Source organism: Filicampus tigris, chromosome 10 (genome assembly GCF_054856515.1).
Source record: "Filicampus tigris isolate MCC_2025a chromosome 10, RoL_Ftig_1.0, whole genome shotgun sequence".
NCBI classification, from domain to species: Eukaryota; Metazoa; Chordata; class Actinopteri; order Syngnathiformes; family Syngnathidae; genus Filicampus; species Filicampus tigris.
The window spans coordinates 13,528,817-13,552,367 of NC_141226.1; the positions used below are offsets into that span (position 1 = coordinate 13,528,817).

Genomic DNA, 23,551 nt, shown 5'->3' on the forward strand with positions numbered 1-23,551 from the left:
GGTTTCACTCAAAACAGATTTCTAACCAAAAAGTGGATAAAACGGGCTTTTTGCGAAACACGTCAAGCCGAGTAGTGACCTTGACACTGTTTTGTTTTTTGCTTTTGTGACACATCAAACACAACTGAGAGTGAGGAGGAACCTTTGATGGTAAAATACACAATTAAGAAATGAAGTGGCTTTTTTCATGACGATGAATTTAAGTTCTTAAAAAATAACCTACAACATAAATAACGACCAACTTATCTTTTCAATATTTTTTTATTGAGCCATAAAAGCTGTGACGTTTTGAGCATAGGACACTGAGGTGATACAGCAACTCTGAATACATCAAACTACAGTATTCAAAAATACACTGGGGAGAAACAAGGCAGATAACTTTGTCATCAATGTAGAATAATTAGTTAAAGTGGAAGACACATGTACATGTTTACATTTTAGTGCATGGAAAAATGTATTAAAGGAATTGCCCTTCTAGGAGAACAGCATCTGACAACATTCATGGATTTCTTTATGCAAGTGAATTGCAAACATCTATAACATGGTGGTTGTGGTAATACCTGCATCTAGTGATTTACTCAGTTCTGGAATTGCTACTTTATGACATTGATCAATAAACACCACTAATACCCTGAATCATGAAAGGATCAGAAAATATTGTTCAAGTAATGAGCACAATGTTTGTGTGTGTGTGTGTGTGTGTGTGTGTGTTGTGTCTGTGAAGGAACAAAAGTAAAACCATTTGGAGAAAATGAAATCTCACTAAACAACAAATTTTCATCCACAATTATAATTATTCCTGAGAGACTAAAATACCGGTCTACATAAACATATAAACAGGTCTGCCATGATTTGATTAATTCAAGGTCTTTTGAAGCTAATAGTATTATGGTTACAAACTATGACATTGCTTGATGCAACAAAAAATGACTGGTACGAAATCATTCTAATTAACGATGAGCTATTAAGACAAGCTATTAACGTCATAATGAAATAAAGCATTCATTGCCCAGCCCTTAAAGTGGTTCTCAAACTGGATCCGTAAGCCGTATCTTAGGTGTCCGCAAAATAATTCGTATCATTTAAAAGAAAAAACAAAACAATACCATGCCTACAAAAAAAAAAAACGAAACAGATTTACTTATGCCTACATTAGCCTTAGGCCAATTAAAAGCTCTGATGTCATGTCATTTACGTGTGACCTGTCACAAATAATTTTCCTTCGTACCACAAAAGGATTATCACAGGAGTTAAGTCCTTTTTTTATCTTTCAAAGTTGTAATTTTTTTAAAATTCAACTAATAAAATATCAATAGCCGGGTTTACATGGAGCTCTGTGGTCACCTGTTTACATGTGACGTGATCGTCTGTGTGACACGCAGAGATCGACGTATCACGTGATCATCAACCAATTTAGCACAGTATTGGAGATTGTTTAAACATCTTTATTAAAGCAGAATCTTGATAAAAACAAGTTACCAGTACAGTACTTTAAAACAAGTTCTCGCGTCGCAGACGACCTATGGTAAGACACTGCCATTTTAAAATGCTTATACCGTGCAACGAAATCACTACGCGTTTAAGACGCATCCTGGCTATTCCGATTGAACTGTTTACATGACGCTCGTTCGGATTGGCAAAAGGAATATACCACCCCTGTGAATCCGAATGACATTCCATTCGGATTCGGCATTTTTATTCCGATCGTGGTGTTTATATGGAGCATTTTCATTCAGATTGGTCATTCAGATCCTGTCTAATCTGAATACATGACTTTCCTTGTTAAACTTTGATTTTACAATCATAATGTTATGACTTCCTCTTGGAAAAATTAAACTTTATCATAAAACTGTGGCTGCGTTTGGAATTATTCACTCATTCCCTACTCCCTAATCACTATAAATAGGGCTTTTATATAGTTCACTAGGGCTGCACAACATTTTTTTCATAGCGACATTTAAAATATCGCAATAACATCCATATCGCGTATCACATGTTTTTGCAATATCGTGCAGCCCTATTTCAACATATATAAATCCCTATTACGTGTTTGTAATCATCACTCATGCCTATGGTATAATTACTTGTGATTTTTATATTGTGGACTATATAGTACACATCGGTTAATGAAAGTAAGTTTTGAAACACTAATCGGGCGCACTGTTAATTACGTCACTGTCGCTGTCACATACTAACAAAGTATCAGATTATCAGATGGGGGACCTAAGAGTGAACAAAAAAAACATTTTTTTAAAGGTATTTTACAAAAATATAAAGATATTTTTGTGCCACAACCAAATGAATGTTTCATGCCAAATATCAAGACAATAACCCACAAACAGAATTTTTTTTTTTCAGAGGCATTGTGGGATACATTGATACATTCAGAAAACAAGTAAACAAGATGGCGACAATGCACTACTTGTCATGGCAACCTGACGCTTTTTTTTCTTGAACTACAATTGTTATTCATCTAAAAGTACAAATTTGTTTTTGTAACATTCAGACTTATTTACTCCCAAAATAGGCAACTTAATTCCTGCCATTTACGGATAAAGTGAACCCCCGCATATTTGTGGTTCCGTTTTCACAATTTTGTTGGAGGGGCGGGGCAGTGTTATCCTCCAAAGCCACGTATTATTTTTAAAAAATTGCTTTAGCGTCATCTTATGCCATCTTTGGCCAAGCGACTGAGTGAAGGGGAGAATCTTTGTCTCGTCTAAAAGAAATAAAGTGCGTTGCCATCATCTTGTGTCAATAGGCAATTACAAACCATTCGGATCGGCGGCAATTAACTCTCCGATTTTTGCCATTATATCGCGGAGGTTGATTATTTTACTTGGTGTTAGGAGCTTGAATGGGGTTGGTGGAAAAAAATTCTCCCTGGACCCAAAAGGTTTGAGAAAACCCTGCTATAAGACACTGGTACTGGCCATGTTGCTATCTCGGCTGATGCTCTCCCTGACTTCCACAGGCAGAGTCATGTAGAGGTGATCCTCCACCAAGAACTCACTCCCGAGCAGCCGGCGGCAGTTGCCCAGCTGTGCGGGCAGCCTTTCCAGACTGTTGCCCTTCAGGTCCAGATGATTGAGGAGAACCAGCTCGCCCACGGCCTCCGACAGTTCCCTAAGGTCGTTGTGGCCCAAGCAAAGCGCCCTCAGCTTGGTGCACTTGAACAGATTCTTGGGCAATGTCTCCAGCTTGTTGGAAGTGATGTCCAGGTGCAGTAGGTCCAGCAGGAGACCAACATCCGGCGGTAGCACCTGGATTAAGTTGTGGGCCAAATCCAAGTATTGTAATTTAGGTAGCTTGAACAACGCCGGCGGCAGGGACTGCAGTTTATTGTATGAGAGGTGGAGCGCCTCCAGAGACTTGCCCTGGACAATGGAGGACGGGATTGCTGTGATTTTGTTGTGCCACAATTTGAGACACGTCAGCCTCTTGAGGTGCTGCAGGCTGACAATTTCCTCAATGGTTCGGATGTTGTTGGACTTCAAATCGAGCTCCTGTAGGTTGAGCAAGCTGAAAACAGCGTGAGGAATCTTCTCCAGCTCGCAGTTGTGCAATTCCAGGTCAATGAGGTTGGTCATTTTTTTCAGAGTATTGAGTCCGAATAGTTTTGTGCCATCATTGTACACCATTAATTTCACCAGGTGCTGCGACACGTCTGTGATGTTGGTGGGCAATTTTGGGAGGTTGCTCTTCAGGCACAATGTCTTTAAATGCCTCAAGTCCCGCATGGATTCCAGACCGACCATCCTGTTATTTTCTGAGCTCAGGTTCCCGAAGATGTAAAGCTGCCGCAAATTCCTCAGCAAGAATACCCATGTCGGGATCTCGGCGACATCGGTGAAACTGATGTGAAGGCTGTGAAGATGGTCGCGGAGGAACGCAAAACCGGTCTGCTCTACTTTAGCGGGGCACTCGTACAGGTGCAGTTCTGTCAGACTGGTCATCTGAGAGACATTCGCAGTGAATCTGACTTCAGGAATCTTCTCTAGCTTGAGCACCTCCAAGTCGGTGAGGTCAAAGACCACGTTTGGAAGACCAAAGAGATTCTTAAGGTGCAGTTCCTGCTGATCTTGTGCGTTACGGGTCACGCATTTCCTCGCTTTTTTGAAGTTCCACTCGTGGTTGAGGCTGATCTCCCTCAGCTTGTTCTCACTCACCTCAGACAGGAAGACACCGAAGCGCTTGGAGTATAGCTGGTCGTACTGGTCAACCATGTGTAAGAGGAATGCAAAGTCGTTTTTCACATCTGGAATGTCACTAAAGCTGCTCTCTTCTCGGACTTTCTCAAAAGAATACTCTTTCAGAGGCCCTCGAAATACCCAAAAGAGGGAGTACAGACACACCATTCCGTACATAATCATCAGAGCTATGTAACAAATAAGCACTTTGTCTAACATGAAAGCCATGTTGTGCGTACAAAAGAACTTTCCATACCCTACCAGCGCTTTGACATCAGTCTCACAGATGTGTATGAAATTAATTTTAACCAAAAAGCTCGATGTGTAGGACAGCATCGAAATAAATGTGGCCGTCTTGAAAATGGTCTGAGCGGCGTAAAACCTGTAGATGAAATCATTGTCCTCCACGTGAGCTCGGAACTTGCGCACTTTCTCAAACAGGGCTTTGGCCTGCTCCCCATCCTTTTTATCCAAGATGGGCATACTGGCCGTCGGGGCCTCGGCAATGGGATTATCTGCAGAGACCACACCTTCAAGCATAGGAGAGGTTGAGGTGGAACTCGAACCTTCCTCGTTCCCCTCTAAAGACGCATTCTGCTGTGCAAAAGAGGTGCCGCTCAACCTCTGCTTGTTCTTCTCAGACTCTTCACAGGCTGTTTCGGACACCGCCTTGGTGGTCCACGGAGATTCGAAGCAGCGGCACAGAATCGAGACAAAGTGTTCAATTTTGGAGCTGGTCTTGGGAAATTTGAACCAGAAGTTGCTGCTGACCATGAGGATAACGGTGTTGATCAGGATGAGGTAGGGGAAGAATTTGGAATACCAGGGCAAGACAAGGTGATAACACATTTGGTTGATAAACACATACTGCTGGAAATCCAAATTGGTTATGATTCCCGGTGCTTGAGGCTGATTAATGCATTTCTCTCTTCCCCTGTTATCACTTTGATAGAGTCTCTGAACATTTTCTACAGCTTTCTCTGACATGTCGTTGGTGTTCATCGCAGCAGCTACTTGCTGTGCACCGTGTGTGGGGTAGGAGTCATTTCTGGTGTTCTCCTGTGAGTCCTCCATGAAAGGAAGGCAAGCTAGCTGGTCCTTGGTGATCTGCATGGTCATGGCGAATAGGGCCAACATGAGCATGACAAGGCTCAGGTAGTCCATGAAGACATCCCACCATGGCTTCAAGATGCGGTACGTTGGATGGACGTCATTCAAGGACGCAAACTCGGTCACTGTGAACATTACTGCAACAAGAGGGAGGAGAATCAGTGAATCGCGTATTAGTATTAGAACACGTGGTTATTTAAGAAACTGTATGATTTAGTTGAGTAGGGCTGTGCACAAATCAGTGATGACTCGAATGGAGATGCGAAATGGCTGTTAAAAACGAATAGTAAGAATAAATCATAGAATAGTCTGGTGTGTACTAACATCACTTTCTCTTATTTAAATTGAATTACAGTTCTTGTATAAGCTTGCATGGGTCAAATTTGGTCCAAAATGAAGTAAACCCTACTGGTCTCAAACTCAAGGCCCCGTGGCCTGCAAAAGCAAATCAAGCATGTCAACTTCCATGATACTTGCTCAAATCTGTACCAAAATGTCAAATTGTCAGATGTAATAAATAAGTATCATTGAGCTATTGCAAGTATTTTCTTGTAACATTATTACCAGCGGTGGGCATTCTGTCTGCCCGACGGAACGGTCCGCCTATGACGGATGCCCATTTTGCTGAGGTTAGACGGGTAACTTGAAAAAAATAGACGGACTAAGCATAGACGGAAGTGGATTTTCATCTGTCTGTCTAATCATAACTCACTGACATCCATCCATTATCGATACCGCTTATCCTCACAAGGGTCGCGGGGCGTGCTGGAGCCTATCCCAGCTGTCTTCGGGCAGTAGGCGGGGGACACCCTGAATCATTTGCCAGCCAATCGCAGGGCACACTGAGACAAACATTTGCACTCACAGTCACACCTAGGGGCAATTTAGAGTGTCCAATCAACTTACCATGCATGTTTTTGGAATGTGGGAGGAAACCGGAGTACCCAGAGAAAACCCACGCAGGCACGGGGAGAACACCTGAGCTCATATCGTGCAATACCCAATATTCCCCACTACTGTAATACCGTGCAATACTCAACAGTCTAGTTTTATTTTTATCCAATGCTGTTCCTTACATTTCACTACAGCACTGTCACTATGTACTATGTACAGGCCAAAATGAGTGTTCCTCATACTTTTTATGTAGATGTATGTTGGTGTGTATATACATGAGTATATACACGTGTTACTGCTTATATTTACATAGGTTTGATCCCGAATGTTTGCCGTCAATGTTATACATTAATGGCTACATTATGCCGCCGTCCCTGTGTGACCTATATCTTTGCTGCTGTAACAATGAAAATTTCCCCACTGTGGGATCAATAAAGGCATTCTTATCTTATCTTAACATGCAAACTCCACACAGGGAGGCAGGGATCGAACCCACGACCTCTGAACTGTGAGGCGGACGTGCTAACCAGTCGACCACCGTGCCGCCCAACTAACTGACAGACACTTACAATTGAAAAATAGACGGATTGAGGGATGACGGATGGGTACCCGGGCTGCTGAGGGATGACAAGTGACAGACCGGCAAAGTTTGGTAAAATGCCCAACTCTGGTTATTACAGTAACTTGAACAATCGTTGAACAAGCTATTATTCTTGACTTCTGATTTCAAAACTTGTAACCCATCAATTTATTGTGTACTGTATATGTAATAATATGAAGAGAATATGAGGCCGTATTTTTAATAAATGCAAAGTCAATCGTTTTTTTAAGCATTCTTTAATTAATAATTGCCAGGTTAATTGATTATCCAAATACAGTACGTGTTAGTTGCAGCCCTACTTTTTTCTTTTGTAAGTCAGCCAGCATTCTAAAATGAAATTTTCATCAACCTATGAGCACCCTCTGTATTTACAATTAAGCATCACACAACACATCTTAAACAAAACTCATTGATTCTGTGACATGTGAATTGTATCCCTGCTTTAAATTGCCTGGTGAAATGCTGTTACTTGTTACTTACGGTCCAACATGAATAATCCTCCCTGTTCAGCATGCCTCTCTCTTTTTGTGAAGCCTAAAGCAGGTCACAAAGTTAAACCCGTCAGAGGGTTAAATCCACAGGTGCTTATCAAAAAGGTGCTAAAACCCTTACGTTGCCTAATTCAAGCTGCAGTTATATGGTGTGAATGTGTAACCTTTCACATTAACTTGCCCATCTGTTTTAATTCAGTTAAAGTTTAATGAATAGTACTGTAGTACCTTGATTTAGGAATTTAATTTGTTCCGCTACCTTGCTCATGACTCAATTTTACTTTTCACTCAAATCGATTTAAAATGAATTGAAATGCCATTCATCTCTTCCAGCAGCCTAAACACACCACTTTTTTATTTGCTGTTTTTAATAAAGAAAAAATGGTACTGTATTGTATAAAAAAACAATACAGGAGACTGTAAAGAAATAAACTGGTTTTATAGAGTGTAATTACCGTATATACAGTAGTATCCGTGTGTTGGATGTATACTCTTAATTGGATGTATACTCTTAAAGTGTGTGGCGTAGAGAGTCATGTCTGAAGCTGGAGCCGGTTTTGGCCGGTTATTCTGCGTGTGAGCGTAGGGATCTGAGTTGTGGCCTAGAGCAGCCCTGTGCAAGTGTTTACATTTTGTATTTATCAGAGGTGGGCGTTTTGCTATAGTTTGCCGGTCCGGCATTCGTCGTCCGTCAGCAGCCTAGTTACCCATCCGTCATCCCGTCGATTTTTCAAGACAGACCAAACTGTAATATATTGGCCAACTGTGACCGACGCTTACCCCCCTGTAGCGTCGGGCCGGCTGTCGGCACGTCATGCTGGAAAAATACGCCGCAACGACGACAGACAGTGACGCTGACCATTAAAGTACCTTCTGCCACGCGTGAGATGTAATACCCTTCCATACCATCTGCGGGGGTAGTCACTATTTCTCCTGGTTAGAAAAATCCAACCGGAAAGCTATTGGCCGGGGGCGGATTATAAAAACGTAAAAAAAGCATTCAGCCATATTCTTCGCTCACGATGAACTCCCACGCGAAGTAAACCCTCACGTTTTGACACCATATTGCGAGATACTTTGATTGTCAACCCTCGCTCTTGTACTTGTAAGATTAAGGCAGCAAAGGCGTGCTAACTGTTTATCCGCATTTGTCACTTCCCGTTGGTGCTCCGAGCGCTGATTTGTTAGCTAACAGCCAATCAGAGTGACCAAATTTCACGACTCACAACGCCCATTCAACATGCTGAAACGCCCACCAGACGCTTCCTGACGGGTTACGACGCTACGACGTTGGCCACTACACTAAACAGACGACGCAATCAGACACCACGACGCTTCACGACCTCCGACGTCGGATTGGTGTATCTAGGCCTAAATGGAGTGTATGCCTGAAAAATACCGTTTCCCAACCTCCTAACCCCACTCTTTCCAAAAACAAAAATAGAAATGTAAAACTCTCTCCGCATTCAAAGCAACTGGTACTATATTACTTCTTAGATAAGCGGTGTGGATAATGGATGGTCAGCCTGAGAAACGAAGATTCTTTGGTGCATATCGCCACCTGCTGTGCATATACAGTCAATGCAGTCTGGGTCACGTTTGCATCTCTCTTCCGTCTATGCTTAATAAGGCTTTTTTTAAACTTCCCAGTCTATCGTCAGCAAAACAGGCGGCCGTTATTGACGGACCGATCCGACGGTCGGACGGAATGCCCACCTCTGTTATTTATATACAAGTCCCATTAAATAGACGGTTTAATGTGCACTGGTGACAGTGGTTCTCCATACCAAAATGTGACAGTGTTAGTTAATTGCAACATTTCTTTTCAAATTTCACGACGGGCGGCATATCTGAAGCTCATTTGTATCTGACATTATATGGCTCAAGACACAAAAAAATCAAACTAACAAAATAAACATCAACTTAGCGATATCTTGTAACATGAAAAGCTTTGTCAAGTTGGGGCACTGGTAAATCAACTCAACTCACGCCCATTAACCGGCCACCTGGACACCAGCTCCTGCCAACACTCACTAGGTCACACCCCTTAAAGGCACACATCCAACAAACACGGAACATACATTTGCACTTTATTAAACCAGTTTATTTTTTTAGATTCTCTTTTACTGTGTTTTATGATGTTTTTATACAATTAGAACTATGTTTTTCTTTACTAAAAATTTACAAAAACTTGAATGGACTATTGGCATTATTGAGGTTTATTGTATATTTTTAAATTTTATCAGATTAATCGGCCTCAATAAAAATCTTTATCGGTCGGGGCCTACTTTTTATGACTTTTTTTGTGGTGAGTTTTTTCCTCGAATTAAATATATCCCTTGGCTCGATAAAGCTTGTGAAAACTTGCACTAGGGTTCCAACTGGGAAAAATAAATCATCTCGAAAGTCTGAATTACCTAACAGGCCGTTAAACGCAACACAGACTGCTACATCGTCCATCAACAATGAGTTTTTAGGTTAGTCTGTTTAACCATGTTAACGTTGACCAAAATCAGCCAAATAGGTACAATATCTATCTGCAACGTACAACAGTTTAATTTTATGGATACAAATCCATGCTTGTAAGCCTAACAAGTGGGTAAATTGGCTGTATAGTTATTAAAATTAACGCGCGATAGAAACAAAGTCACATACCCCATTGGTTAGTTTAGTTGTAACGGCGGTCGCGATGCTGTGCACAAGCGCGTTCAAATATGACGTCACGCCACGTTTATTAATGACCTAGACACACGCGTAATTCTGTTATTTGTTGTGACGGAGAGATGTGGGATTGATGTTTGTATATGTCGTCACATTATGAGCTTGACATGTATTTTATCACGCTTCGTGTGTGTGTGTGTGTGTGTGTGTGTGTGTGTTGGGGGGTTGATCAAGTGGAAAACCGGATCTATTTCTACACATCTATTCCAGCATTGTCTTGGAATCCAGACTTTTTTGTGACGTCATTTTTAAAAGCAGTTATTGGTACCCAGAGAGGCAAAAATATTTTTTTCTGGTAAAAACTTAACCAAAAGATGCCTCCAAATAAAACCGTACGTTTGCGTACACAAACCCATTAACTGATGACAACACTCACGTATCCGCTGCCTTGTGACATAGTACATCCATGAGTTTATTATACGAAGAGGAACAGTTTGTGTAAAGAACAGAACAGCTAGTCTTTTTTTCCCCTCTTGTGATCAGGGAAGACTTTGCCACCTTTCCGGATGAACTCAAGTCAGGTTACTTGTTGACTCTGTAATGTAATGTAGTGTGTGAAGCAAAAAAAAACCATACTTATTAACTAACAAGGAGTAATGATTACAAATACTGTATACTGTATAACATCACTTACTGTCGGTGCGGCGTTAAAGGACCCCGTTTATTCCTTCCTCAACCCGCGTTCCACATTTCGCCAATTCCGCGGTTCACACGACATTTGTCGGTAAGAGTAACGACTACATCCATCAAGTATTTGTCCCGCGCTGAGAGGAGCCCCGTAAGAAGGCTTCTGGTCCCAGACAATGTGCGCAGACAAACAAGAGAAGAGCGACGTTTCGGGCAGGTGAAGGAGAGACAAGAGAAGGCTGATCCAACATGGAACCGCTGTTGTGCTTTGCTCGCCTCTGATTGGACGATGAAAAGAAAACTACTTCCTGAAGACGCCGCTTTCCTGCTAACTTTATCTCATGGTGCATTCATATAAAAACGGGAAAAGGAATGTCGCACAGACACCGGCTAACAGTTCGATTACCAGTGGTTCTCTGTGAGTAAGTACAAAAGGTTCATGCATCATTTAATCAAAATGTTCATGTTGCATCAGCGATTACCAAAGTGTGGTACATGTCCCATCATTGGAAATATTCACTGAATTAAATGTTCAGACTGTACATAATTTTACAGTCAGCTCAGACTTTAAAACAATTAAATAAATATCTAGTATAATACAACCAGTACAGTACAATTTATATCGTCTACATGTATTTACCTTTCCAATTCCAATACATTTGCATGAAATATTTTGGAACTGTTGGTTTTTAAGCATTTATTAAGTGACAATTTATGTTTAATATTTATGTGCAATACATTTAATTGAATCCTTATTTAAAAAGGAAATCAACCCAATCATATTTTTTTCAAGAATATGTTCCCAGCAGGCCCATTAGTTGAAACACGCCATTCTGATTAATATTAATATGAATATTTGAGGAATATGAGTTAAGCAACAAAATCCACCCTTTTTTAGCCATCTCCGGAGGCGGCCATTTTGTCACTTCTGTCGACTGAAAATGACATAGCACACCCTCAGGGCTCAGATAACGACCAATCATAGCACAGCTTCAGAAAACAAGTGAGCCGCGATTGGTTGTTATCCGAGCCCTGAGAGTGTGCTATGTCAAGGGTCTGTGATGTCATTTTCAGTAGACAGAAGTGACAAAATAGGTGAGATGGCTAAAAACGAGTGGATTTTGCTGCTTTACTCATATTTCATATTAGTCATATTGCCTTGTTCCAACTTGTGGACCTGCATAGAACATATTCTTGAAAAAAATATGTTTGGGTTAACTTCGCCTTTAAGCCTAGTATTAATGTTCAAATTGTGTTATGTTACAGTAACTTTTTGCATTTTTTTAGCATTTTTGATAAACATTTTGGCCTGCTATGTGTACTGTAATTTAATGTCAGTTATGATGGTGGTACTTGGAGAGCCAAATATGTTTTGAGGTAGTACCGGTACTTTACTTGGTGTAAAAAGTTTTAGAACCACAGCCTTAAATTAATAGACTCTTGCAAGGGCGGCCTGGAAAAATCAGGGTGGGCCTGAATATTTCTCGGAATAATCCTCCTGTCCCGACGCATTGTATATTCACATAAAATGACAAACTGAATAGACTGAAGTTCAGATCTTCCCTCGACTGGGTGGGCCCATGGCTGGACACCAGGGAAAACCAAAGCCTTTGGATCTCAAATATAAGACTGCTGCTACCAAATATACATTTGCATACATTTTTCATGTCAATCTCGATAATCTTTTACGATTATGTTTTACGGCTTGTTGAATCACCAATTTCTAGATTATTTTCAGATGAAACCCTACCTATCTATGCGAGTGTTGTAGTAGAATCAGTAGCACCCATTGCTCATGCATCATTCACTGATGATGCACCCAACAGAGGAAGTGTCTCCATAGTTGCTAGCAATACAGGTTCCAACCGGTCTTGGGCTGCTGACTGCTGTTTGCCAGCACTCTGCTCTCACGATACTCATGTACAATACCTTTGATGGTGTTTTGTGTGTATGTGTGGGAGGGAAAAGAAAGCAAGCAAAAAGAGGTAAAAAAAGCAAGCATTGGAGCGTGTTATGCTCTGAGTCTGTATTACAAGCTCAAATATGGAAGTCATGCATGATGACAAATGCAGATTCATTCTACAAATAATACTACAGTAATTTGTTTTTCCTGCTTGACAAACTCCAGACGTTGTTTTGCGTGCGGTATATTAGATCTTCTCAAGGATATCAGATGAGTTCCGTGCTAAATCTGGAGTGGACCTTTGAACAATCTGCTAAGGTGCCTCAGAAATAAATGAATGATTTATTTTTACCATGGAATTACAATATAGTTTTGCCTTGAGATACGAGCGCAATTTATCCCATTACCACACTTGTAACTCACAACACTTGTTCTTCAAATCATCTTGCCCCATTGAAATGAATGAAAATGACAATACATTGCAGTGTTTGCCCCAAAAAAGCAGCAAAAAGATTTGGAATGGGTTATTAGGTAAGGAAAATTGCTCCCTATGTAGTATTGAAATGTATGAAAACACAAAATACTATAAGTAAAAGGAATCTAGTGAATTACAAGTACAGTATATACAATACACTGTGCTAAATTGGAGGCACTCAGATGGACCTAGGAACGGGCTCTGACCCAGCCAGCCATGTATTATTCATGTACGTACTGTACTGTGCTCATACCTCCGTCTCTTCGTTATGTGCATTACATTGAGTTCCAACACACTTACTATAGTGTTCAACATGCACTACTATGTTAAATACAAGTACTGTATCTGGTAAATTCATGCTAACAATTTGTTTCAACAGTCGTTCTCAAAGTGGGGTCATGAGCTGTGATGTCGTATCGTTTTTAAAAATGTGCATGATAACGCTTATAAACAAACACACTAAACCAATTACCGTACTTCTTCTTTTCTTCTTAGCTTTGGATCAATTAAAATCTCTTCTATGTTGTATCATCGCATCCAGTATTTTTTTTCTTAACAAAGGCAAATTATTACAGGACATCATTTATTTATTTATAATAAAACTTGTTTTTTTCCACCCCAGAATACAATTCTTACAGTACAAAACGAACAAATGAATGATTCTTTGTGATTTTTGGTAACATGGGCAAAGAAAGGTCTGGGGAGGATAACAAAGGATGAGTCCAGTCACAGGCTGATACAGTCAGACATAGTCTGCAGTCTGTTGCTTAATTAACAGCATTTGCAAAGCGACAACAATGCACAAGCACAGCCATGGTTGTTTTCAAACTCCTCTATGAATAATGTTGAGTTGTAGTGAGTCTACAGTTTTCCTTTACTTTTGTTTGAGTACAAGTCTAATTTGAGTTCAGAAATTCAAGTTTTACAAAAGTTTTTTTTTTAATACAAGCATAGTACTATATTCAGATTTTTTGATGATAGGGTACATTTACAAATACAGTAAATTATGTTTATTATTTCGGCATGTATAATTTTAATGAAAATAAAAAAATCAAAAAAATATTTTTAAATTTCCAAATGTAAAATATGTGCTTTGACTCCTAATGTTGGAGAAACACTAAATTGAATTTGTACGATTATCTTCATTAGGTTTATTGAGGTCATTTGCGCTCTCTGGCTTTCCGTACCAAAAAGGCCACGTGATCAAAAATCTATATATACTAGTATCGCTGCTCAGCAGTTTGTTTCTTTGACAGACTCTTTATGCTGGTAATATGGCGTCTACAAGCCGGTGAGTACGGCTCACATTCTTCGTCACAAGTAGCTCAACGACATTACTTTCATCGTTTGTGACACGCGGCTGAGATAAATTCGCCGAAGACGTAGACGACACAACCGCTCCTTTATTAACCTCGCGCCCCTCGATGAGGATGAGGTAGCATCTTGTTGGTTAGCATAGCGTGTTAGCTCACCGGTCATAATGCCCGCACGCTGTTTTCATTGGCGTTGAGTTCGTAATAAAAAGCAAACTACCGAGTCCCAAGTTGTCACTGATGTTAAATGATATGCCCCCCTCATACTATATAATGCCGGCTCGCTAGCCTTGTGGCTAGCGCAGTAGCTGCCCTTCTGTCTCACTGAGAGGCATTGCGCAGCGTCATCACATTCATTGGAACATTTTTGTGTTGTATCTAAGGAGTCTCTAACCCTCTTTTTTTTTTTTTCCAATTGTGGTTCACATTGTAGTTAAGTGTGGCAATCGCGAGGAGTCTAACGTTACTCGTAAAAAGACGGTATGCTAGATACCTTGTTTACAGTTTGTTACAGTAAACAAAACTGTCAACGTGTTATCTGTAATATTTGTATCCATATGCAGGGTTGAAAATAATCTTTCAAACACCAGTCACAGTAAAATTTGATGTATCTTTACAAGCAGCACCAACACCATAACAAGTGTAACAACGCTCATTTAATATGGGCACTATGGTAACGCTTAAACGTGCAACAGAGACCACAAAATATAAATTGCAAAAATGAGATTTCTTGGGGGATAAAACCATAAGCATGAAGCCACTTTTTATGTAACTATAAGCAGTGTCCTCCTGAAATGCGCCCACATAAGGCACCACAGAACAAATATAAAGTGTATGAAAATATCTAACTCACCATAACGCTAAATTAAAAGTCACTTGCTGCATATTGTACATATATTTTTTTTTTTTACTCATTTTGCGAGCTTGTGGGTTTAATACGCGACATATAATTAGCATCCTGACATACGTCAAGAGTCTTAGAGATGCGAGAGAATCTGGCCACTTTTCAAAATAAAATAATTTTCAGTATCAGGCATCACACGATAGGGCAACTGGCCACAGCAAAATCTTGAAAAAACAAAACAAAACATGCAGGACAAAATATTAATTGCGCTCTGTGGGCACCCGGACTTGTACAACACAGCCAGCTTCCAATACGAGCCTAACAGGAGCAGGCATAGGCTCCTTGGTGCAGCTGTTTATTTTTATTTTTTTTTAAGAATTTTGGGGGTTTAATACTTTGAATCTCTTAGGCCAGAAAAACTCTTTTACACCATCATTCTGACACTATATTTGTGACCCAACTTGAATGGAGGGGCCTTGGAAAATATGACAAAAGCTTATTTAGTCCATTCTTGTATCTTTCTCCTCATTCATTTTGCTTCCACAGTGGAGATGGATCGACCCTTCCCAGAGTTCAGTGCCCCAACCACCCCGATGCCATCCTGGTGGAGGACTACCGAGCAGGGGACATGATTTGCCCCGATTGCGGCCTTGTCGTAGGTAAGCATAGCGAAAATGAGGATCCGAATGAGGAGCTGTTGGAGTGCGACCTGATACCTATCATCAACCGCAAGCAAGAGTGGCTGCCCCCGGGAGTCGTGAAAATATTTTTGCCGTGCTTCTCAGGCGATCGCGTGATTGACGTTGGCTCCGAGTGGAGGACGTTTTCCAACGAGAAAGCCCTCAAAGATCCGTCCAGAGTGGGAGACGCCCAGAACCCGCTGCTGAATGGAGGAGATCTCACCACCATGATCAGCAAGGTCAGCGTTGGCATGAAAAATGAGCACCTCTCACCTCACAAAATACCTCTTTGCTTGTAGACGTATGAAAACTTTTTGGGGTAAAAAAAAACATTTATCTTAACATTGTGACTCGTTCCCAAAAAATTGGCAACTTTTTAATTCCTATTACAAGTGAGGGTACACATGGTAATTATGTGTAATTGGAAAAAAGTTTCCGAACCCCTACAGGACAATTTCTCTTGGGCTGTAGTAGTGCCGCACACTCAACTGCTTTGTTTCCACCCCAGGGAACAGGCGCCGCTAGTTTCGACGAGTTTGGCAACTCCAAGTACCAAAACCGCCGCACCATGAGCAGCTCGGACCGCGCCATGCTCAACGCCTTCAAAGAAATTACCACCATGGCGGATCGCATCAACCTGCCAAGGAACATTATAGTAAGTGTAACCGCTACAAGGATTTTAAGCACTCGTGTGGTTTTGTGACTGTGGTACACTTAGAGAATCGCATTGTTCTACTCTAGCGGTCCACAACGTTTTTTGTTTTTTTTTCTGTGCAACACAGAAATATTTTGAAAAACTGGCATAGGGGGAAAAAAAAAAACCCATCTCGCCATTATGTTGAATGTAGTTGTAATTAGTGGGAGCTGCAGCATTTTGTACTTTAGCGGTCTTGTCCGTGTGTTTTCCCCGCAGGACAGAACCAACAACCTATTCAAGCAAGTTTATGAACAAAAGAGCCTGAAGGGCCGAGCGAACGATGCCATCGCATCGGCCTGCCTCTACATCGCCTGCAGACAAGAAGGTGTCCCCAGAACTTTTAAAGGTCAGACCACAAGCATTCCTGTTTGCTGCCACTTGAGGATGAGGAAGTTAGGGCCACTCGAAGATTGCAGGCAGGGACGGGTCAACGTAAACGATGGAGTAGGCCATCATTTTTTGTTCTTGGCGCACAAAAAGACGTTTACAGTTCTCGCGGCTGTCCTCTTTTCAATGTGGGAATCCCTGGAATGTTTGCATGTCACAGTGGGGGTCATCCTCCCCCTACTTTGGAGGAAAACCACATGCCGTCCTCAGTCCGCATTGGAGGGGACTGAATCGGGATCCTCTTGCGGCTTGAGGAATGTTCAATCTGGAGTACTGTTTTTTTGTGTAAAAGTTGCAGCATTCAACAACAAATAGTTTTAACAATTAAAAAAAAACACAGTTTGATTATTATTTTCCAGTGCGAGGGCTCTTATGAATAAAAAATGAGCTTTCAAAGGGCAGCAAAAAAAAAAAAGCTGCCTGACGTGAAGTGCAAGAACTCAATTTGTGCATTTTTTCAGAGAAATCAAGACACTAAAAAATGTAATAATACTCAGGTACTGTACTATGTTTGTCCTGCATGTCATTCTAAATTCACAAAAAATGATTAGGCCTGTTCACGTTGTAGTATAGAGTATTATAGGACCAAGTGCAATTAATAAGCCTTTCATCTGGTAGAAAATAGTGTTATTACAACTTAAAACTATATAGTGGACCACTCGCGAATACTAAAAATCCAATCATAATTGACACCCGTTGTAATGTATCTGATTTTTAAAAAATTTTTGCAAACCCCCACAAAGTCTTCAAAAAATCCCGATGAACCTACAATATACGTTTTCCGTGAAAAAAAGGAGGTTAGCTCACCAGGGCTCCAGACTAACCTTTTTTTTTTTTTACTTACTTTAGGAGCTCAGTGGCCCCTAAACTGAAATTCTAGCGGCACAACTAGAAAATGTAGTTGATTTTTTGAATCAAATATTCACTCCATTCATTTGAATTATATTACTGAAATTTAGCAGCAACAAAAAATATTCAAGTATACTAATTAAAACCAAAAAATCCTTGGTCGCACAGGCGCGAGTAGATACAAAAATGGCTCCGTCTCAAATTTTAGGAACAAAATGCCACCATTTAAGGGCACCGCAATCACTGCCCTCCAGTATCACTTGAGTTGTCCTGTCACAGTTCCGTTTTCTCACTTGTATTCCTCCACAGAAATCTGCGCCGTGTCCCGCATCTCCAAGAAGGAGATCGGCCGCTGCTTCAAGCTGATCCTGAAGGCCCTGGAGACCAGCGTGGACCTGATCACCACAGGAGACTTCATGTCCCGCTTCTGCTCCAACCTGGGCCTACCCAAGCAGGTGCAGATGGCCGCCACCTACATCGCCATGAAGGCCGTCGAGCTGGACCTGGTGCCCGGCAGGAGCCCCATCTCCGTGGCCGCCGCCGCCATCTACATGGCCTCGCAGGCCTCCGCCGAGAAGAAAACGCAGAAAGGTGACGCTCCAGTAGTGGCCTTACACCAGCAGCTCACAAATTTATACAATTAGCACCTAATTGGATCGAATATTTATTCACCACGAAATGAGTCTCTAACGGGGTGCTGTGTTCACACTGGGCGATCAAAGGGAGAGAAGATATCATTTCAGTGTATGAACCTTGACATTTTTGTTTGGTGGTTCGCGGAGATATTTTTGCGTGTAAAATATGACCGTGCCAACACTTGTTTTCATCTGCCACTACAGAAATCGGAGACATCGCCGGTGTTGCAGACGTGACCATCCGACAGTCGTACCGGCTCATCTACCCTCGCGCCGCAGAACTTTTCCCTCTGGACTTTAAATTTGACACACCTGTTGACAAGCTGCCCCAACTGTGAAAAGGAAGGATCTCCTTCACCTCCTCCCCCAGCAGCTCTACAGTGTCTGCTACTTCCGCCATTGTTCTTTTTTTTTTTTTTTTTTTGTCTTTGGTTTCTCTTACGCCGAAGATTTCAAGCCTTCAAGGCATCCTCACAGCAGAAACATGGACACACATTCCAGTGGTTGTCAGAGAAGAACTCTGCTTACCGGATGGACATCAAGTTCAAGTGGGGAAAGTGCTTGCGATTTTAGGCTGCTTTCATACTGTATACATACTTTTTTGTAGGAAAATGATCTGCTTATATTTTGTTAGTTTGTTTGAACTGTAATTTAAAAATAAAAACTTTTCATTGGAGATGAAAGTACAGATTTGGGAAAGTCACTTTTTGCATTGTACGCTTTCCGGGAAATAATCCAACTTCACTGATTGTATCTTTGTTGAGCCATCTATGCCAACAATTTATGACAGAAAGGCAGAACAATTCAGTGCACTTCCACTAAATGGCGTAAGGTATGATTAAACCTGGCTTTCATACAACAAAATAGGGCTGCAATTGTGAAATTTTTTTTGAATCAAGTATTTTGATTATCTCATTGAATAAGCAGACACAAATTGTTTTTGCTTTATTAATACCATCTGAGGTTCAACTCATCAAATCAGCTAAATATTGATTTTGTGCATACATTTAAAAAAGGGCATTATTGCTGGTGTGCCATGAGATTTTTCGATTTTAAATCTGTTCCTTTTCTCAGTTAAGTGGGTGGTGCAACACTGATAGAAGAAAAACACGTTTGCACAGGAGTGATGAGATGTAATATACACGTTTAATTTGTGCATTCATGATGGCGACATAATGACTGCGAAAAAAAACTTTTTTTTTACACCAGGGTGAAGAGCATCAGTCGTGACTTGAATATATATTGCTGTACCATCCCTCGAGTTTGTGTCAAATTTGCTAACATGCACAAATATGGAGTAAAAAAAAAACTGTACAATCTATTTCCAATGAGAAATTATAATTATCTAAATCTATTGATAATCTTAGTGCTTTCAGCTTCATTGTGTACATTATGTATAGTGTGTGTATGTGTGTGTGTGTACACTGCCAACCCCTGTAGTTTACATGAACCATGCAAATTGACAGAAACGATCCCCCGGACATAGAGGGAAGCATTTTCTAATTGATTGGTCTTCAGGATTTCTGTACAACATACTGTATAAAACTAACTTTCATTCATGATGAGCTGTCACTTCAACACTAATTTGGTGGCGTAGCTGCGAGTCACATTAACTGAGGTAATAAGAAAAATGTCACACTGAACTCAGATAACCCAGTGTTACAAAAATAACCTACTTTGGATTGCATCTGGCCTAACGCAGGGGTTCTCAAACTTTTTTTGGGGGGGGAGTCGTGCAGTAATGTTACAATTATAAATTGATATTGTTTTATGGAAAGGTGGGTGTCATATTATGATAATATAGTTGTATTTTTTTTCTAAAACTAAAACCATAATCTTGACAAAAAAGCCTAATAGCAAAATTACTAAAGTCATTTTTAATTTACCATCACAATCTAAATTAAAAATATCGACGCACTTGCTAAAAAATGTTTTTTCTTTGTCCATGTAAATCCACAAACGTTTAATCACCGCAATTGGACGCTTGTTTGATGATTTTTTTTTCTGCATATTCCGAAAATGTTCATAAATGACTTTGGCAAGTATGCCATTAGGCCAACTATATTTCAATGTAATAAAATCCTGTAATCTTGTGAGAAAACAGTCCTTTTTTCCTGAGATAAAGTTGTGATATGCTATTAAAGTCAAAGTTTAACAAGGAAAGAAAGTCATGTTTAAATGTGAATTTCAAAAGTATTTTCATATTACGCTTTTTTTAAATTCCCGAAGACAATTTATTTCTCTAAAATATAGGACTATTATTTTCAAAAGAATATATGCTTTTGTTGATCAAAAACATACTTTATTCCTGTATTCACTTTTTTTTTTAAGAAAAAACTATTATGTCATTATCACAATTAGGTAGGGAGGAGTATAGTGTTTATTCCAGTATATTTGTATGTACTTTTTTGATGCGACAATTTATTGCAAATTATTTTGCAGACCCCCAGTTTGAGAACCACTGGCGTGAAGGCTTTTTAATAAGGTCATATGATTCTTTTTTTTTTTTTTTTTAAGTATGCGTCATAACACTGGATGAACAGCTGGTGAATTCATATGCGAGCGAGCCTGTACTAACATAACAAAAATAAAAAAATTGGACAAAAAAAAAAAAAATAGTAGTAGTCAAGATGTGTTGTTGGGCTTCAGTGATGCCTTCAGCATTTTTTTTATATTGACTGAATGCCAGTTTCGAGAGAGATCATAATTCTTGAGTACGAACACGATGCAATAAAATATCCCACTGAAGAAACTGTACATATTCAAAACAAAAAAAAGACGAATAAGTGTCAGTGAATGGTCGGGACTGCCGTCTCCAGTCTCGGAGTTCGTATGAAAAACATTCTCAGTGGTCAGACAGCATGCTCCATCCTCCTTTAGTTTCTCCAACAAGTCTGTCTTGTTAAAAAAAATTCTTCATGATTTAATTTTTTTTTTTTAAGAGGGATTCCTCAGGGAAGCGTCTTCGATCCCTCAAAACTTTTTGCACAGAAACGTTCTGAGCGTCGTGGCGTGTGGCGCTAACACCAGTCGGCGATGTAATCAAAGTCGGAGAACATGTTCTGCTCGTCCGAGTTGAGCACCCGCGGCTCCCTGGGTGGGGTCAGGATGGGCGCCTCCGAGGTGAATTCGTCGTCAAAGTTGCTGACGTCGTTTGCGCCCTGGATGGTCGGCACGAATGGGGGCTTTACTTTCTTGGACAGGAGGCCGTTCCAGTCCATGTTCTGTATGCACACATGGAGAACGGGACAGGACAGTCAGATTTTTATAGAGTGCACCTCGGTAGCTCCATAAAGTCCACCAAAAACCACTAAAACAGTGATTAGGGAGGAGGGAATGAGTGATTGGTTCCAGACGGATGGATTTTTAGCGGACTTTTTAGTGCACCCGATTCAACGGAGACATTATTGGTGCATTTGAATTGAGCTCCTCACCCTGAAGAATAAGTGTTTCTTGACTTCTTCTGCGTCCCTTTCTCCTGCTCCAAGACGACGCTCCGGGCTTCTTCTTAAAAGCTGATATAGGTAGATAATAGGATATATGAAGAAACACGTCAAAATAGGTGCAGTATATTACAGCTGAACAATTCATTGCATTTGCAACATAACAGCAAGATGATAAAATGTGATTTGCTAATTGGAAAGCCTGCGATTTGAGCAGGCAGAGATGTCAATGCAGTAGCTACTGTGAATACTGATATGTGTAACGATTTACAGTACATAATTGTATGTTTGTATCACACTTGTTTGGCAGAATTTGGTTGTTGAAAACGCTGACAAAACTGCTATCGGAGTATTTAGAAAGTTTACACCTTTAATTGTAGTCAAAACTGAGGTGCGCTGGAAAAATTCTGAAATGATTCATCTTGGTCACTGTTTTTATCCGCTGCAGCTGTACACCGATTGGTTTACCAACCTACCCGCCTCATGATGGAGATGGCTTCGGTGGAGAGGAACCTTGGGTAGCGGACTTCATCGTTGACGATGCTGTCAAACACCTCCTCCTCATCATCGCCGGGGAACGGCGACTGAAAGCAATAACGTGGAGCTGCCTTGACGCCGCCGCCGCCAAGATCAAGTGCGCGTGGCGACCAGCGACGCACTCACCTCGCCCACCAGCATTTCAAAAATGAGCACGCCCAGACCCCACCAGTCCACGGCGCGGGTGTACGACGTTTCAGTCAAGACCTCGGGGGCCAAAAACTCGGGTGTTCCGCAGAAAGTGCTGGTTCTGTCCCTGAAGCCCATTCCTGATGAGACCAAGTACCATTGTGATGTAGTAAAATGAAAAGAATCGACGTCTGACACAATCGCTCCTTTGCTGCTTATACGAGGCTTTGGCGCCATCTTGTGGCATGTTAGAACATAATAGTAAGCGGACTTTTTTGTAAATGCTTCTTTGTTGTTGCGGCTCCTGTAACGGTTTAGCTCTGTTGCATTTCCTAAACTTCAAATGTGGAATGTCCATATCAGTTCATTTCACCTTCTTTGCAAAGGCCAAAGTCGGCAATCTTCACGTAACCTTCAGTGTCCAGGAGCAGGTTGTCCAGCTTCAAATCTCTGCCAAACAAAAGTATTCATGTTTATCTTTGTAACGTAACACACATAGTACAGCACGACTACATTTAGGAAATAAATCTTCCCCACGAGGGCTCACCTGTACACAATCTTGTGGTCATGTAAATACTGCAATCCCAACACGACACAGGCGGCATAAAATCTGAAAAAGGCCAAAAGTCTCAATCAGTGACATCCACTACAACGAGTAGAAATGACACAAAAAAATGTACTTTTTAATTGTGTTTATATATAAAAGTTGAGTCTCTGGAGTGAATTTAAAGCAAGTAAATATTACCTGCCCAAATATGGTTACATTAACCCGTGGTTGCATTCATTTATGACCGTTGGCCTCATGGCACACTTACATGGCCCGCGGCTCGGAGAAGACGTCGGCGTGGATGTGCATCATCAGATCGCCCCCCGCCGCGTACTCCATGACAAAACACACATGCTCCTGCGTCTGGAAGCACGCAAACAAGTTGACCAGGAACGGGTGGCGCACGCTGTTGACCGTCTCAAAGATCCGCTTCTCGCACATCAGACTGCAAGGAGACGGCGACGGGGTCAACGCTTTG

General features: G+C 41.0%; 3 protein-coding genes across 8 annotated transcripts in view; 1 reads left to right on the plus strand and 2 right to left on the minus strand.

The window, feature by feature from the left end:
• Positions 1-242: 242 nt before the first annotated feature.
• lrrc8da (leucine rich repeat containing 8 VRAC subunit Da) lies at positions 243-10,944 on the minus strand. Of its 2 annotated transcripts, XM_086042461.1 has the most exons (3): positions 10,642-10,944; positions 10,384-10,542; positions 243-5,437 (listed from the first exon to the last, which is right to left on the minus strand). In XM_086042461.1, the coding sequence occupies exons 2-3, from the start codon at positions 10,409-10,411 to the stop codon at positions 2,913-2,915; spliced, it is 2,553 nt and encodes an 850-aa protein (XP_085898587.1). In that variant the 5' UTR covers positions 10,412-10,542; positions 10,642-10,944; the 3' UTR covers positions 243-2,912. The 2 variants fall into 2 exon arrangements, with proteins under 2 accessions (XP_085898587.1, XP_085898588.1); XM_086042462.1 differs by lacking the exon at positions 10,384-10,542.
• Positions 10,783-19,100, plus strand: gtf2b (general transcription factor IIB). Of its 2 annotated transcripts, none has more exons than XM_086042463.1 (7): positions 10,783-11,056; positions 15,716-15,828; positions 15,955-16,088; positions 16,358-16,504; positions 16,763-16,892; positions 18,092-18,373; positions 18,622-19,100. In XM_086042463.1, exons 1-7 carry the CDS (start codon positions 11,007-11,009, stop codon positions 18,753-18,755), a joined length of 990 nt encoding a protein of 329 aa, XP_085898589.1. In that variant the 5' UTR covers positions 10,783-11,006; the 3' UTR covers positions 18,756-19,100. The 2 variants fall into 2 exon arrangements, with proteins under 2 accessions (XP_085898589.1, XP_085898590.1); XM_086042464.1 differs by lacking the exon at positions 10,783-11,056 and adding an exon at positions 14,202-14,303.
• Positions 19,101-19,544: 444 nt separating this feature from the next.
• Positions 19,545-23,551, minus strand: part of pkn2a (protein kinase N2a) — a 29,687-nt gene continuing 25,680 nt past the window's right edge. For all 4 annotated transcript variants that reach the window (XM_086042459.1, XM_086042456.1, XM_086042460.1 and 1 more), the window contains exons 17-23: positions 23,342-23,518; positions 23,074-23,136; positions 22,900-22,976; positions 22,524-22,666; positions 22,337-22,444; positions 21,852-21,932; positions 19,545-21,641 (exon numbers count right to left, since the gene is read on the minus strand). In XM_086042459.1, the coding sequence (XP_085898585.1) occupies positions 21,438-21,641; positions 21,852-21,932; positions 22,337-22,444; positions 22,524-22,666; positions 22,900-22,976; positions 23,074-23,136; positions 23,342-23,518 (853 nt within the window). In that variant the 3' untranslated portion in view covers positions 19,545-21,437. The remainder of the gene's footprint in view (positions 21,642-21,851; positions 21,933-22,336; positions 22,445-22,523; positions 22,667-22,899; positions 22,977-23,073; positions 23,137-23,341; positions 23,519-23,551) is intronic.

Excerpts from the sequence above, each read along its gene's own strand:
- lrrc8da (XM_086042461.1), bottom strand. The coding sequence starts at position 10,411 with ATGTACTATGTCACAAGGCAGCGGATAC. Across the intron at positions 5,438-10,383 it reads TGTCACAAGGCAGCGGATAC|TAATGTTCACAGTGACCGAG; the intron begins GTGAGTGTTGTC and ends CTCTTGTTGCAG.
- gtf2b (XM_086042463.1), top strand. The coding sequence starts at position 11,007 with ATGTCGCACAGACACCGGCTAACAGTTCGATTACCAGTGGTTCTCTGT. Across the intron at positions 11,057-15,715 it reads TTACCAGTGGTTCTCTGTGA|TGGAGATGGATCGACCCTTC; the intron begins GTAAGTACAAAA and ends TTGCTTCCACAG. Across the intron at positions 18,374-18,621 it reads CGAGAAGAAAACGCAGAAAG|AAATCGGAGACATCGCCGGT; the intron begins GTGACGCTCCAG and ends CTGCCACTACAG.